Source organism: Pogona vitticeps, chromosome 4 (assembly GCF_051106095.1).
Source record: "Pogona vitticeps strain Pit_001003342236 chromosome 4, PviZW2.1, whole genome shotgun sequence".
Lineage (NCBI taxonomy): Eukaryota > Metazoa > Chordata > Lepidosauria > Squamata > Agamidae > Pogona > Pogona vitticeps.
In genome coordinates, this window is record NC_135786.1 from 57640940 (window position 1) to 57654944 (window position 14005).

General features: G+C 42.7%; 1 protein-coding gene across 2 annotated transcripts in view; it reads left to right on the forward strand.

The window, feature by feature from the left end:
* LOC110085286 (copine-5) overlaps positions 1 to 14005 on the forward strand; it is a 160557-nt gene that overhangs the window by 81958 nt on the left and 64594 nt on the right. For both annotated transcript variants that reach the window (XM_020805296.3, XM_078392762.1), the window contains exons 7-8: positions 5274 to 5333; positions 8408 to 8471. In XM_020805296.3, the coding sequence (XP_020660955.1) occupies positions 5274 to 5333; positions 8408 to 8471 (124 nt within the window). The remainder of the gene's footprint in view (positions 1 to 5273; positions 5334 to 8407; positions 8472 to 14005) is intronic.

Below are 14005 nucleotides of genomic sequence, written 5' to 3' on the forward strand. Positions count from 1 at the left end.
GGACGAGATCAGCACCCACCTTGGGACACAGGAGCGTCCAGAGGGATGCAGGAACATTTCAGTCACAGAGCTGATTTTATATGTTGTTTACATAAAGAAAGAGAATGAATGGGATGAAACTATCTGTTCCTGCCTAAGGGAGGCCAGCAGGATGGAGAGAGCTCTGTTTGTCTGGGGCTCAGTACGGTTGGCTGGAGAACCCTTTTAGCTTTAGCATCCTCCCACTGGAAGGAAGCAAGTGTCAGGAGTTATCCTGAGATGCTGCCCGTCAAAGCTGGGTTAGCGCAAGCAAAGAGACGGTAGCTGCAGAGAAGAAGCAAAATAGGAGTATGATTCCTGGGTTTTCTTCTCTTAACTAAGGGACTGTCCATACTAGTGGGCCAACAAGGTAGTGGCTCAGAGGCCACTGGAAGCAATCTTCAGTCGCCAGATGAGCATCACTTATCTGCTCATGTGTAGAAGCAGTATGAGTCAGAAGGAAGCATAGGAATGCCTATAGAGCCTGTAGTGTGTGTGTGTGTATGTGTGTGTGTGTGTGTGTGCGCGCGCGCGCGCACGCGTGTGTGTGTGTGCGTGCGCGCATGCGCTTAATACTTGCTCAGCTTCTCCAAGTAAAGCCTGAAAATCCCATCTGAATTTCTTATTAAGTACAACAGGAGATTCATAGCTTTCACTAGCTGGAAGGCAAACAGCAGAAGATTTGATCTGATGGGCTTTCCTCACCAGGAAACCAACATGTGAATCAGCTCTTAAATACAATAGAAAGCTGTTGACCCATTTCATTCAGTGTCAAAGGAGATCTTATTGGGAACTCTCTGTGCTGCTAGCATGCATCTTGCATAACAAAGGTATTGGTGTTGTTGTCCTGTAGTCTGGTGCAGCAAAACCAGTAAATAGTCTCCCAGCATCTTAAAGGCTAACCAGTTTTATTTGGCAGTATGCATCTGTGAAGTAGTGGGCAGCAAAAGCTTATGCAGAATAAAACTTGCTAGCTGTTCGAGTGCTGTGTAACTCTTCCTTGTTTTTTGTTGCAACATTATGATCTGGCATTTATCTTACAAAAAGTAGGGCAAGCTGTTGAACTGCCATTAAAATAAGGCAGAAAGTGTTAGCTTTGCTGGATTCCACTTCCCCACAGCACCTGGAAAGGGAAGCTAGAAAAGGCATCCAATAAGCTGGCCATTGATGTGGGTGCAAAGTAAATGTATTGCCCCTCTTATTAAATTCTGCTACTCCAACAATACCTGTTTACTGGGCTTCATTTCAGCTTGTCCAGTATTATCTAGGAATCCTTCCCCTGAACCCACTGCTTCTCTTGAATTTGTTCCTAATCATGTCTGTTTGCCTCTGTCATGCTCTTTAAGAGCTGGAACCTATATTGTTTCTGTCCTGCACCTGATTCCAGGATTTCTGTCCTGAGCTCAGTGTTAGTAAAATGAACTCTCGAGGGCCTGATTCTGTACATGTATCTCACACGTTAGCTCCCCCTTTGTGTGCCTGGATTTGCAGTGGTGGAGACAGTGTTTCCATTCCCTCCATGTGACTCTATGGGGAGGGAGAGGAACTGATTAATGTGTAGTTCTTAGGTTAGCATGCAGATGTCCAGCAGAGCAAGATACATTCATTGATGGCCAGTGCTGGATAAATTCTTTGCTTCTTCTGGGAGAAATGGCATCTGGCAAAATGGTGCCCTCTGACTCTGCAATTTGCTAATCAGCACTCCCTGCAGCTGGGGGAAAGAAAGTTCATTGCTCCTGGCTGTCAACAGCTGCAGCTGGGGTGATCACTCATTTTCACTCCTTTGCCACTTGCCATTATTCTAGCTGTGTGCTGACCCTTGACCTGAACATATTGCTGTGGTCAAATATGCAGGAAGCCTTCCCGAGTTACAGAATATCATCTCGGCTCTCCTGCTAGAATGGGAATTAATATAGTCACAGTTATACACAGGCCATGACCCACAGAACTTGACCAAAGCATAATACAGTATCTAACCCCACACACACCTTCCAATAACAAAGAAGAAAAAGCACAGGTTAATAGTATGTGGGAATTACTTGGGAACCCCCTAAATACATGGTACTGAATGGTATGTTAACAGACTGAATACCATACGGCATAGGACTTATTTTATCACCCAGAAACCTTGAAAATTCCAGATTCCACTGTGGCTGGTACTGGTAGAAGCAGAGAGTAGACTATGTGTCTAGATGGGTGGGGTATAAATCTAATAAAATGAATGAATGAATGAATGAATGAATGAATGAATGAATGAATGAATGAATGAATGAATGAATGAATGAATGAATGAATGAATGAAGTAACAGGCTAAACCATGGCTTATTTCTATGGGGAAAGACTACAAGGATCTTTCCTCTGATAGCATCAAACTGTAATTTTATAGCATGTGAGGGGAAAATGTTAAGAAAAAGTCCTGCCTCTTTCCTTATGAAATCCATTTACTGCCCATTTTGGAACCAGGAACATTGCTCAAGACTTGTGCATCATCTCGTCTCCTGTCCTGTCCTCTTCAAATGGCATCACAGGGATATCACTCACTTCCACTTTCCTGCTAAGCACATTTCCTTGTTACATCCGGACTAAGAGGCAGGAGCCATTCTGGCTAGTTTAAACCATTGTTTGTTAGCATGTTACAATCGTATACCAGATTTTGATCCTAGCCTGTTTGAATGAAACAGTTCACCAAGTGCCCCCTTGGTTCCATAACAACAAAGAAATTTCCTTAGTTTAAGCTCTAGTTTGTTCAGGCATGTGAAATGGGCTATATGAAAGGTTTGCTCTGTTGTTTCTGCATGTTATAGCCTCCAAATTGCTCTTGCATACATGCAGAAGAACCTGCATCTCCTGGATCTGGATCATAAAGTGTGATGATGCCATGGGGAGAAGAATGGAAAAAGGGATTCAGGGAGGGGCAGCTTGCGGACTGGATTCAGGGTGAAGGTGCTTCATCTCTAGATTGGGAGGAGGTCCTCCCACTGCCCTTCTCATGAGGAATTCAATAGTGTGGGAAGAAAAAGAATCCTGAAGGTAGCTTTGGAAGCTGATTTTATGTGAGAGGCCACAGGTTCCCCATCCCTTACTTAGATCTTGAAGCCAGCTGACTGCTGAAACTGGCCATGCCTTAGTAAAAGACATCACTGTCGAAAAATGAGCCACTGCTGCCCACTGAAAGATTTGTGACCGAATCACTTGGGCCACTTTCTTCAGGCTTTGCTCTGACAGTTTGGTAAGACATTCATTTGCTTCCCATGAGCCAAGGCTATTTCCATCCTGTTTCCTGGACTAATTACAGGAGTCATAGCTTTCCAGATGCATCTTCCTGCTTATCTGAAGAGCTGAGCGGAGGCCTGTTGAAGAAAGGCTAAATGGCTTTTTTAGAGCTTTCCGTGAGATGAGGTGGAGGAGGAGGAGGAAGGAAGGAACCTCAGTCAAGTTCTATAAATATTGTCAAGGAAACTGTATCGGTGAAGGAAGGGAATTCGTCACTGCCTCTGTATCTATGGCCCCAAGCCAAGGAAAGGAGGGGTGGATTTAGGAGATATAACTTTTCTATGCAAGAAGGGAGTGGGTGGGAAGGAATGCTCAGAGAGACCCCATCAGAGCAGCATGGTACCCTTTTCAATGTGTATGTAAACACTAAGTGAAATTCCAGAACCATGATAGTGAGGTTGTCAGGGTCGTAATGTGCTTGATTGTTGGCAAGCATGCAAATTCTGACATGATCTTATCTTCCTAAATGTAATTTCTATCAGAGTCTGTAGGATGTTTTCAAGGAGTGAGAATATGGAAGGTTGAGTGCTTATGAACGAAAAGCAGGTCTCTGGGGAAACACATCCAGAAGATTTTCCTTCTCAATACAGAAAGATGAACCTGTCGCCTGCAGTTTATGGGGGACGGTTACAAGAGTTTCATTGAGAGGCCTCCCTGGTGATTTTGACATGTGATCTTTGAGGCCAGGACCTTATTCGAGTTCTACTTTGCATCAAAAATGTATCACATTGTACAAGCTGAGAATCGATTGCTGTAAGGATTATCTGGAGGATAGTTTGAAGTTACATTATTCATTTAGGGGCTGGTGCACACATGCATCTACCTTGTTCAGTGTGTCTACCATGTTCACTGCCTCATCATTCAGTTATTTACATGGAACTGGGTGGAAAATATTTGGATGGGCCAAAATCTCTGTATTTGATAAGGATTTCCCAGGGCAGTAAGGGTCATCTCCTGAGGCACCACAACAGAAAAGGCCCTTTTCTGTGTCCCAAACTCAGATCAGAGGTTGGAAACAACAAACTTCAAGTTCCAAGTAATTACTAGTTACCTGTAATTAGTTAATTATGGAGGAGTAACAATGACATAACAAAAGTAATATAACATGTAGATGCAACGTCATTTAAAATGCATTTTAGGCACTTTGACAGGAACTTTTCAGATGTTACGCTAGTCTCTCATAAGATGTATTATTTAAAACTAATGAAAATTAACCAAAGGTAACAAACAATGCTATAATTTTGTTAGAATGTAACAACAGGTAGTAATAAATAACTTCTCAAACACTGGGAACAGATTAATTTTAAAAAGCAACTTTCTGTGCTCTGCCTTGGACAGAAGTGGAATGCACAAAAAGGTCTCTCGAGCTCACCTAAGTAGATAGGACTGTGTAAGAGAACATGATCTTTTTGTTGTCCTTCTTGGTTAGAAGAGTACCAAGTACAAACAACAACTGCACAGAGGAAGCATAAGAGAATAGCTCAAGCTTCAGAACCAGCCCTCTTCACAGTAGCTAGCATTTTATATATTAAAAATCATTCTGGAAGCATTTTAATGAGAAAAAGAAAAAAAATCTTTACTTAGAGTTGTGATCAGTAGTTACGAACAGAAGAATAAGAGCAAGACTGCAGTCTCCACATGCAGGAGAAACTACCTCCATGATTGCATGGTCAAGAAGATCAGGAGCAGAAAGAACAAGCAGGACAAGCGGGAGGTCTTGAAGGTTGAGCCACCACTAGCTCTAAGTATCCTGGCATCAAGCTGTGTATAACATTATACCTAATTCTTCCTAAACCACCATATTTAGAAAAGGCAATCAGAACCAACCCACAGTTGATGATCATGCATTGTTCGGGAGTGAACGGAAAATGGTGCAAGAAATCTGGGCAGAAGGTCAACTTCACTAAAACTGAAGATGATAGAAACATGATATTAATAGTAATGTTAACTTTTTTCTCTCCCTTCCCTCCTCTGCTCTCCAGGATGGGAGCATTTACATTACACTCAAAAACTGGGAAGCCCATGCCATCTGTCTCCAATGGGTGAGTCATGCTGACAACTTCTTATACTTCTATCCTATACATCATCCTAAAACTTCTCTCCATAGGTTAGCTTGAAGGTATGCATTGAGGAATCAAGAGTTGAGGGCAGGCCGCTGGGAGAACACTGCTGATTTTATTACTGGTCTGGCACATTTCACCCACATTTCAATACAATGTGTGCATTTTATCTTGCCAAATGATGATCATTATTATCATCTTTGAACTGCAATGCTGGAAGTGACCTTATGGATCATTAAGTCCAGTCTCTGTCAAGGAGGCCCAGCGGCAATTTGAACTCCCAGCCTCTGGTTCTGCAGCCAGATACCTAACTCACTGAGCTATATAGCAACTCATGGCATTTTCATATCCATTCACTTAGGATATATTCTGTATATTCCTTTGAGGCCGATAATGATATAGATAGTATACTGGAGTTGTGCTTTAGTTTGTTGGATGGGATTTAATATGCATTCACTTCCAAGAAGATCCTAGAACTGCATCCTAGTTGGCATATGCACTGCAATTGAGATGTGATTATCTCTACCTGTTCCTAGCACTTCTTTTCATGGAAAAACTGCTGAGTAGTTCTTATGTCGTTCAGTCTTAAACCAAGCTAGTGTTTGTGTTTTTTAATAAAAAGAAAGGAAGACTGGCTATGCTATCAGGAAAAAGCTGACTAGTTAACTTAGTGAATTAGGTATCTGGGTGTGGAGCCAGAGGTTAGGAGTTCGATTCTCCACTGTGCTTCCTGGGAGAAGGGCCAATCAATGTGGCTTTAGGCAAACTGCACAGTCCCAGGGTGCCCCCAGAAGAAGGGAATGGTAAACCATTTCTGAGTATTCTCTACCTAGAAACCTCTGAAGAGGGTTGCCCTAAGTCAGAATTGACTCAATGGCACACAGTTATTATAGTATTTTTGTTACATGCCGGAGAGATTCAAAAATATTTGGATAAATAGTTGGCTGTGCAGAAACAGTACAGAGGATTGAAATAATCAGGAGGTTTGACCATCTCATGTTCTTATAATTAGTATATTTTGGGCATTCAGCAACACTGATAATGTCTTCTCCCAAGATGATTCATATCTCAATCTTATATATATCTACTTAAAAATATGTTCTTAAGCAGAATCCTCTTCATTCTTTTTGTTTGTGCAGTGACCCACTGAATGAGCAATTAGACTCTTTGGTGCCTGTGCAGTGGGATATTTGCAAGCCATGTGCAGAAGCAGAGCCTCTGCTTGCATGTTGGCCAGTTGGAGATCACACGGGCTCTTTGCTCTGCCTCCTCTGAGCATGGTACTGGCTGTTGAATTCTATGGGGCTGACTTCCAAGTTCATGAGCATAGGACACCAGCCCACGTAACCCACCTATCCTGCATGCTATTGGGTGCTTTAAAAAGAAGAAGAAATCAGTTTAGACTTGACTTGGGCAAATAAGTGGGTCTTTCTTTTGTCACTGCCACAGTCTAGAACTTCATGCTGTACTCATTCCATTCCATAAATAGATTGAGTGGTGGTCTTCAAAATCTCAGTTTGCACTCCTGGCAAATGATTTGTTCTAATTAGGCAAAGTTCATGCTCTTACAAACCTTTCTGATTCCATATGCAGATCTCTGGAGGGAGATCAGATTGTAGAGGAGTGAAATCATGATGTTTCGGTCTTGGTCCACAAAGGGGATTGTTTGAATAGAGCTAAGGAGATGGGTTTTTATCCACTACAGTTTTTTTTCTTGAATCTGATTTTTATTGGCTGAGTCTGCCATGTACCATTCTTTCAGCCCCTCCGAATTTGCTCTTCCCTAAATTGCTAGAAAACTGAAATCATAGTTAAGGTAATAACTTTGACTTGGCATACAGACTTTAACAATATAAGATTTCTGTCCTGGAAAGGTCACGTCAGTTGCTTCTGACATACTCCTAATTACCAAGCTTTATAGAACAAACAGACGTGTAATATAATTTGCAGTATGAATTTAGTTTGAACCATGCTTTAACTAGCAGGGTCTCCTGTGATTAGAGGAAAGAATTACCAAAGTGAACCAAAAATGTTTTGTCCAACAATACTGTTGGTTAAAAAAAGAGAAGAAATCAAAAAATGAAAGTACTGTCTCCCCCTTTTGGTTATGCTCCAAGGTAAGCTGTGTTTCTCAGTGTCCTTCCTTAATGCTCTCTCAAAGTAAGTATTTCAGCTCATCAGTCTGTGTTACACAGTTCCAGCAATTTGAAATCACTTTAACTGCTATGGCTGCATCCCAAGTCATTCTGGGATCTGAAGTCTAGTGAGGTATTTAGAATTCACTGCTGTAGGGCAGGGGAGTGGACTTGAACTCTCTAGCAGAAAACTCTAACCATCTCACCAAACTATGAACCCCAGCATTCCCTAAGGTGTAGCCATAGCTGGTAAAATGATTTCAAACCATTATAACCATGTAGTGCAGTCAGAATCCATAGTTTGAATTCAGTTGGTGGTCCAGCGCTTGCTAGCTTCGTGGGGCAAGGGCCTCTTGGTTCCTCCTGTATTCTGCCACCTTATTTAAACTAAACATATTTTTAATTTTTGCTTATTTTAAATGGTTTCATGTGTCATCCTTCAGCCCAATTTCCAGCAGAGTAAGATAACTACACACACAAACAGATGCATACAACCCTAATAATAAATAAAAACAGACAAGAATCAAAGAGATTAAACAGCAGCAGAATTACAGCCCCATTATATATAACACTTACTGTAGATGCACATCGTTTGTTTCAGATTGATGTTAAAGATAAGTCCCAAGTCTAAAAAAAAAAAAGGAGAAACTCCTGTTGTAGCACAAAAAATATTTAATTCTACTGCTGGAAACTCAGGTATTGTATTGAGTGGCCTTTAGTAAGAGATTCCTTTTTGGGCCAAATTATTCACCAGAAAGTGCAGCTGACACTTTGAAGGCATTAGAGAATGAAGATGGTGACAGTGGGTAAAAATGCATATGTACATATATGTACACAGTACTGGGCTCAGTCACACCAACCAAGCTTTCTCTTTCCTCCATCTCTTCATCAATTGCTAAATCATTTTCTTTCTTCTTATAGAGGAATTCCAGGGAAGAAGTGTGGCACCATCATCCTGTCAGCTGAGGAACTGGGCAACTGCCGAGTGAGTCATTCTCTGCTCTTTAAGCTTCTGGTTGGGTGATTTCTCAAAAAAAAAAAAAAAAAAAAAAGGGGAGGGAAGCTCCAATCTGACAGTATTGTGAGTTCAGACACTTAAAGTGTTCTCGAGGAACATTCGACAATACAGTAGCCTCCATCTACATAATTTTTTCTACATCAGCCACAGCCAGTACAGCCAATGGTAGGGAATTATGGGATTTGTAGCCCAAAACAGCCAGAGGGTGCCATATCTAGGAAAGGTGCCACACAGAACATTGTCCTCTCTGAGCTCTGTTCACCTGTGTGCTATATCAGGGTCAGCTGCATAATTTTGCAGAGCCTGCTGAGATACTTGTCTCTCTAGACCCTGTTTTTATGGGATTAGGACCCACAGGCCAAGCAGGTGCACCATTAGGTGTTCCACCCCACTGCTGTCTCATTTAAATCTTCTCCCTGTGAGTGCTGCAGGCCCATAACATGGCAATGTTAGCACCTCAAAGACCTCTGGGCCTTGGAGGTATGACTAGAGATTTTAAGAGCTCTCCATCATAATTTTTTTGGCCTTTTCCCCCAACCCACCTGCAGTCTCATTCCAGGGTTCACAGTAGATATCTCATAAGATAATTCATGCTTCATTTTTTTCATTTGAAGGATGTTAGGAAATAGAGATTTTAGGACATGTTGTGCATGTAGTCCATTTTGTGCATGTTCTCCTCTTGTTTTTCCATTGAAATATATTTGTGCATCTTTTCATAAAGTGTACCTTTTTTCACCAAGTTACCCAGACTTACCCAGACTTATTTGGCTTGTTACCCAAATAAAAAAGTGATGACAAACCTAGAAAGCATCTTAAAAAGCAGAGACATCACCTTGCCGACAAAGGTCCACATAGTCAAAGCTATGGTTTTTCCTGTAGTGATGGATGGAAGTGAGAGCTGGACCATAAAGAAAGCTCACTGCTGAAGAATTGGTGCTTTTGAATTGAGGTGCTGGAGGAGACTCTTGAGAGTCCTCTGGGCTGCAAGGAGAACAAATCTATCCATTCTGAAGGAAATCAAGTGCTCACTGGAAGGAGAGATCCTGAAGCTGAGGCTCCAATACTTTGGCCATCTTATGAGAAGAGAAATCTCCCTGGAAAAGCCCCTGATGTTAGGAAAGTGTGAAGGCAAGAGGAGAAGGGGACATCACAGGACGAGATGGTTGGACAGTGTCATCAAATGATTTTGACCCAACTTCAGGAGGCAGTGGAAGACAGGAGGGCCTGGCGTGCTCTGGTCCATGGGGTCACGAAGAGACGGACATGACTAAACGATTAAACAACAACAACAATCTTGTTTCACAACAAGGTGCGAAATGTATACTTCCCTTTATAATTGCAAGATCAATGGTTTAAGCCACGCAAATACACCACCACCACCACCACCACCCTCATGCCAGCATACTGATTCTGTATGTGATGGACTGGTGCCTATCATAAGAACATGGACGTGAGAGAGGGGGCACAAGGAATATTGATGGGGCAAATGCTATGCCCATGTCCAGCTTACCATTGAACCTTGTGGGATATGTCAGGAAGAAACCACTTGTTGTAACAGCTGAACGATCTGTTCAGTGAAGCCTCAGCAGAGACTAGAATAATTGTAATGCAGGGAAACAAATGGTGACGCTCCAGAGAGTCATAAGGTTGTAATGAGAGATGCCGTTCTCTTTGGTTCTTTGTTGCTCTGGAGAGAAGGTAATCCAATGTAAGCCTCAGTATCTACAGTACAACAGTTGCTGGCCAAACGGCCCCATTAAGAGCTCTTGGGGCTCAAATTGAGATTACAGCTGTCATCAGTGGCTAAAAGGTGGTCACAGCTGGAAGAGTTCAGCTTTGTGCTAGAGGACAAACAGGGACAGCCACCAAGAACTGATGAGCACGAGTGCAAAAACTGACTGTACAGAGAGTTAAGTTTGATGCTTAAACTTTAAGGAATGTGGTGTCTGGCTGGAGGCAGAACATCTGTCAATGCATGGTTAGGGCTCTGCAGATGGGTCTCCCATATTAAAGTAGTATTACAAATGTTTCTCTACAAACCTTTGGGGGTTCCCTCCAGCTTAATGTTATCAATCCTGATCTCTCAGATACGCACCCATTGTTGGCCTCATGGGGCACATGTGGATATTAATACTATTACAAAGTTCAGCATTCATAACAAAAAGGCACATGCCCAACAATCCTTCCTTTGCATATGCATGTTGCTAGCCTCTGCTTTTAGGCAAGTATCTGGTACTTGGTCAAGGAAAGCTGCTTGTTACCCAAATAAGAAGTTAACTACAGGTAACTATATTGCTATGTAACTCAATAGTGTATATTCAAGTTCTAGGAAAACCAGGCTTTTTCCAGAGGAAAAGCCCAGAGCACCTAGGCTGAAGCTCTTCCAAATATTTCCAATTATGAATGAGGGTTGGGGGACAGGGAGAGGCAGAAGGGGAAGACTTGTGCCAAGCAACTGGCAAGTATGTCTGGGTGAACCCAATCATCCGGCATCAGTCCCTCACCAGAGGCTTTGAATCTCTCCATTGCCACAAGCAGCTTGCAGCTGACACCATGTAGAAAAGAACAGGGTAGCTGCTGCATATTTTTCAGGAGAACACAAGCCTGTCTAGACACCAGTGAAGGTAGACTCTTCCATTCTTATTTCTCTCCCACATAGAGAAATGAACACAAACAGTGTCACTGCTATTTTGCTTGGCTCCTCTCGCCTACATTTCTGACGTCAGTTGGGAGGGGACCCTAATTTTTCTCCTACACAGACTACTACAGTTCGTTCCCCCTCATACTTACATTAGCTTCCCACAGCTGGCAATTGTTTATAGGTCAACTCTTTTCTCACATGTGCCTGCCATCCACATGCCTGCCTTTTTATTCCCACAGAGAATTGTGTCAAGGGATACCCTTACTTAATTAATTAGGCATCCTTCAGTCTCGAAAGACTATGGTGACGTGCTCTATATGGAGGACTTGGAACAGCGTCTAGTGTGGCTGAGGAGGCCAATTCGAGAGTGACAATCTCTTCCACACTGAAGACAAATCCAATCTGTCCCCTGTCCAGCTCCCTGGTTTTGCTGCTTTTGTGACTTCCTCTTTGCCTCGGCCTGCTGGACAAGGGTCTCTTCAAATTGGGAGAGGCTGTGATGTACTGCCTGCCTCCAGGCTGAACGGTCAGATGTCAGGGTTTCCCATCTGTTGAGGTCTATTCCTAAGGCCTTCAGATCCCGCTTGCAGATATCCTTGTATCGCAGCTGTGGGCTCCCTCTGGGGCGATTTCCCTGCTCTAATTCTCCATACAGGAGATCCTTTGGAATCCGACCATCAGCCATTCTCACGACGTGCCCAAGCCAACGTAGACGTCGCTGTTTCAGTTTTACTACTCACCTTTAAACCACATACACAAATTATACTTTTTAAATACTTTCTTTCTCTTCTCCTTTTCCATGTATACACATAAAACATTTTACTAGACAAAATGTGTGTTGGACACCCTCCCATTTGCTTGTAAGCATACAGCACATACACTCCCTTGGTTCACTGGACACAGACTGTCTGGTTAGTGTACACTGCTTCTGGCACTAATCTCTGTTCAGGATTTCAGGGTGCACTTGAATGCATTCAATGCAGCCCACCATCTGTTGTGCTGTGAAGAGAATTTAACACCCATTTGTGTCTGAATGGACAGAGACACAAGCAATTAGCTGTACATGGACAGTTTTGCGGCCCGTACTAGAAGTTGGCTTACCTCCTTGTGCTGAGGATGCCTGGGAATGGATAGTCAAGGGTCAAGAGTGCATCTTTCCATTTCAGTGCCATTGCTCCTTGGCGATTGCTGTCTCACTTCACAGTCACTCCAGGAAATTCACACAGCATTGTCATGATTTGGAAATGGTAACATGGCAAGAAAGCCACATGCTCAACATGTACACCTGCATGGTGAGCAGAACAGTTGTGTGACATTGACCATAAAGCAAAATAAGCACATGCTTAGGGCATCAACAAAGGAGGCACTGCAGAGTGCTTTTTCAGTGCTGGATTTGCCATGGACCATGGTGCAAATGGTGCACTCTCCTTAAAAACGTCCATCCATCCAAATCCCTTGGCTCTCACCCTCCCTCCTGAAAGAGCTCCGAGAAAACCACCTCCCTACCAAAAGCAAGTAAAAACTACGTAAGAAGAATAAAGACTTGCCTAGAGAGAAAACTCATGTTTTGAGTGAAATGATCAGTCATCACCATCATTGGTTGGTGTGGTTTTTTTAATTTTATTTTTACTTCTGTATTTTGGAAGGCTGGGTGTGGATAAGGATAAAAAGAGCTGCTGGGCCTATTAGACGTTTGGTCTGTGCACTATACGTGCAAGCCAAAGAAATAACAGCTGCTGTTAATAACTCCCCAAAAAGAAGTTTAAGCTTTTGTTTGAGCTTTTCAGTTTACAGATTCTGACAAAATCTGTTTACATTAATCAAAGTGTGAAAGGACAAATTTAGCTGGAAGCCGACAATTTGATTGTACGTCTGATTTTGTATACATTATGTGGTTCTTTATTGCCACATGCTATACAATATAATTACTGTATTTTCATGCATACAATGTGTGTGCTATGCCTTTTTTCAAGCTGTGGGACCCACTGCATGTTATATTCATAAGGGTACTATAATCTTTTCAGTGCTTTGGGCCTCTAAAGATCTTAATCTGGCCCTAGGGCTAGCCCAGCTATTAGAGAGAGGGGGGCAGTTGCCACAGAAAGCAGCTGCTGAGTAGGTATGGACTGTGAAGAGGCAGCAAGAGTTGCTTCTCTCTGTTGGAAGATTGCCCTGTCTACTCCAAACATCTTATTCTGTACTCCACTCCCCCAAGCTAGCATGATGCCCACAAACGTAGAGCACACGCTGTCTCCTCACCTGTGCTGAAATACAATTCTACTGCCTGTAGGTGGAGGACCAGCATGTCCTTTGCCTCAGGCAGCATATACCTTGGGCCAGCCATCAGCACACTTCCTTGTGCCTTGTTGGTACTGTAATGTAAATTCAAAAAGTAGATGAAAAACGGGCTGTTAGTTCCCCATGGCCTGACTCATTGATAGCGAGTGTACACTATATACAGTTGACAATTTGATAGAAATACGTTAAGAAAGTTATTGTCCTTGGACTTAAAACCTAAAAAAGGTATAACACAAAAGAAAAAGTGAATGGACAAGGAAAAGGGAAAGTCAGCAAAAAAAGTCAAACCATATCAAGTTTAGGAAAACTGGCGGCACTGCACATCCATTGTTCTTCCCTTCCTCAAACACTCAAGTATTGTTATTGTTCCCTTCCTCAAATACCCAAGTGCCCTGTGTTTTCAGTGAACACACTCCCAAGACAGGAGAGTGCTGCCATTTCCAGGGTGTGCATCTTATTACCAACAGTGCTGTTGGGCAAGCTTGCAGGCCAAGTTGCTTCTTTGACCTGAGCAACAAAAGCTCTCTCTCTCTCTCTGATGCTGCTCTTCCTTGTCACAGCG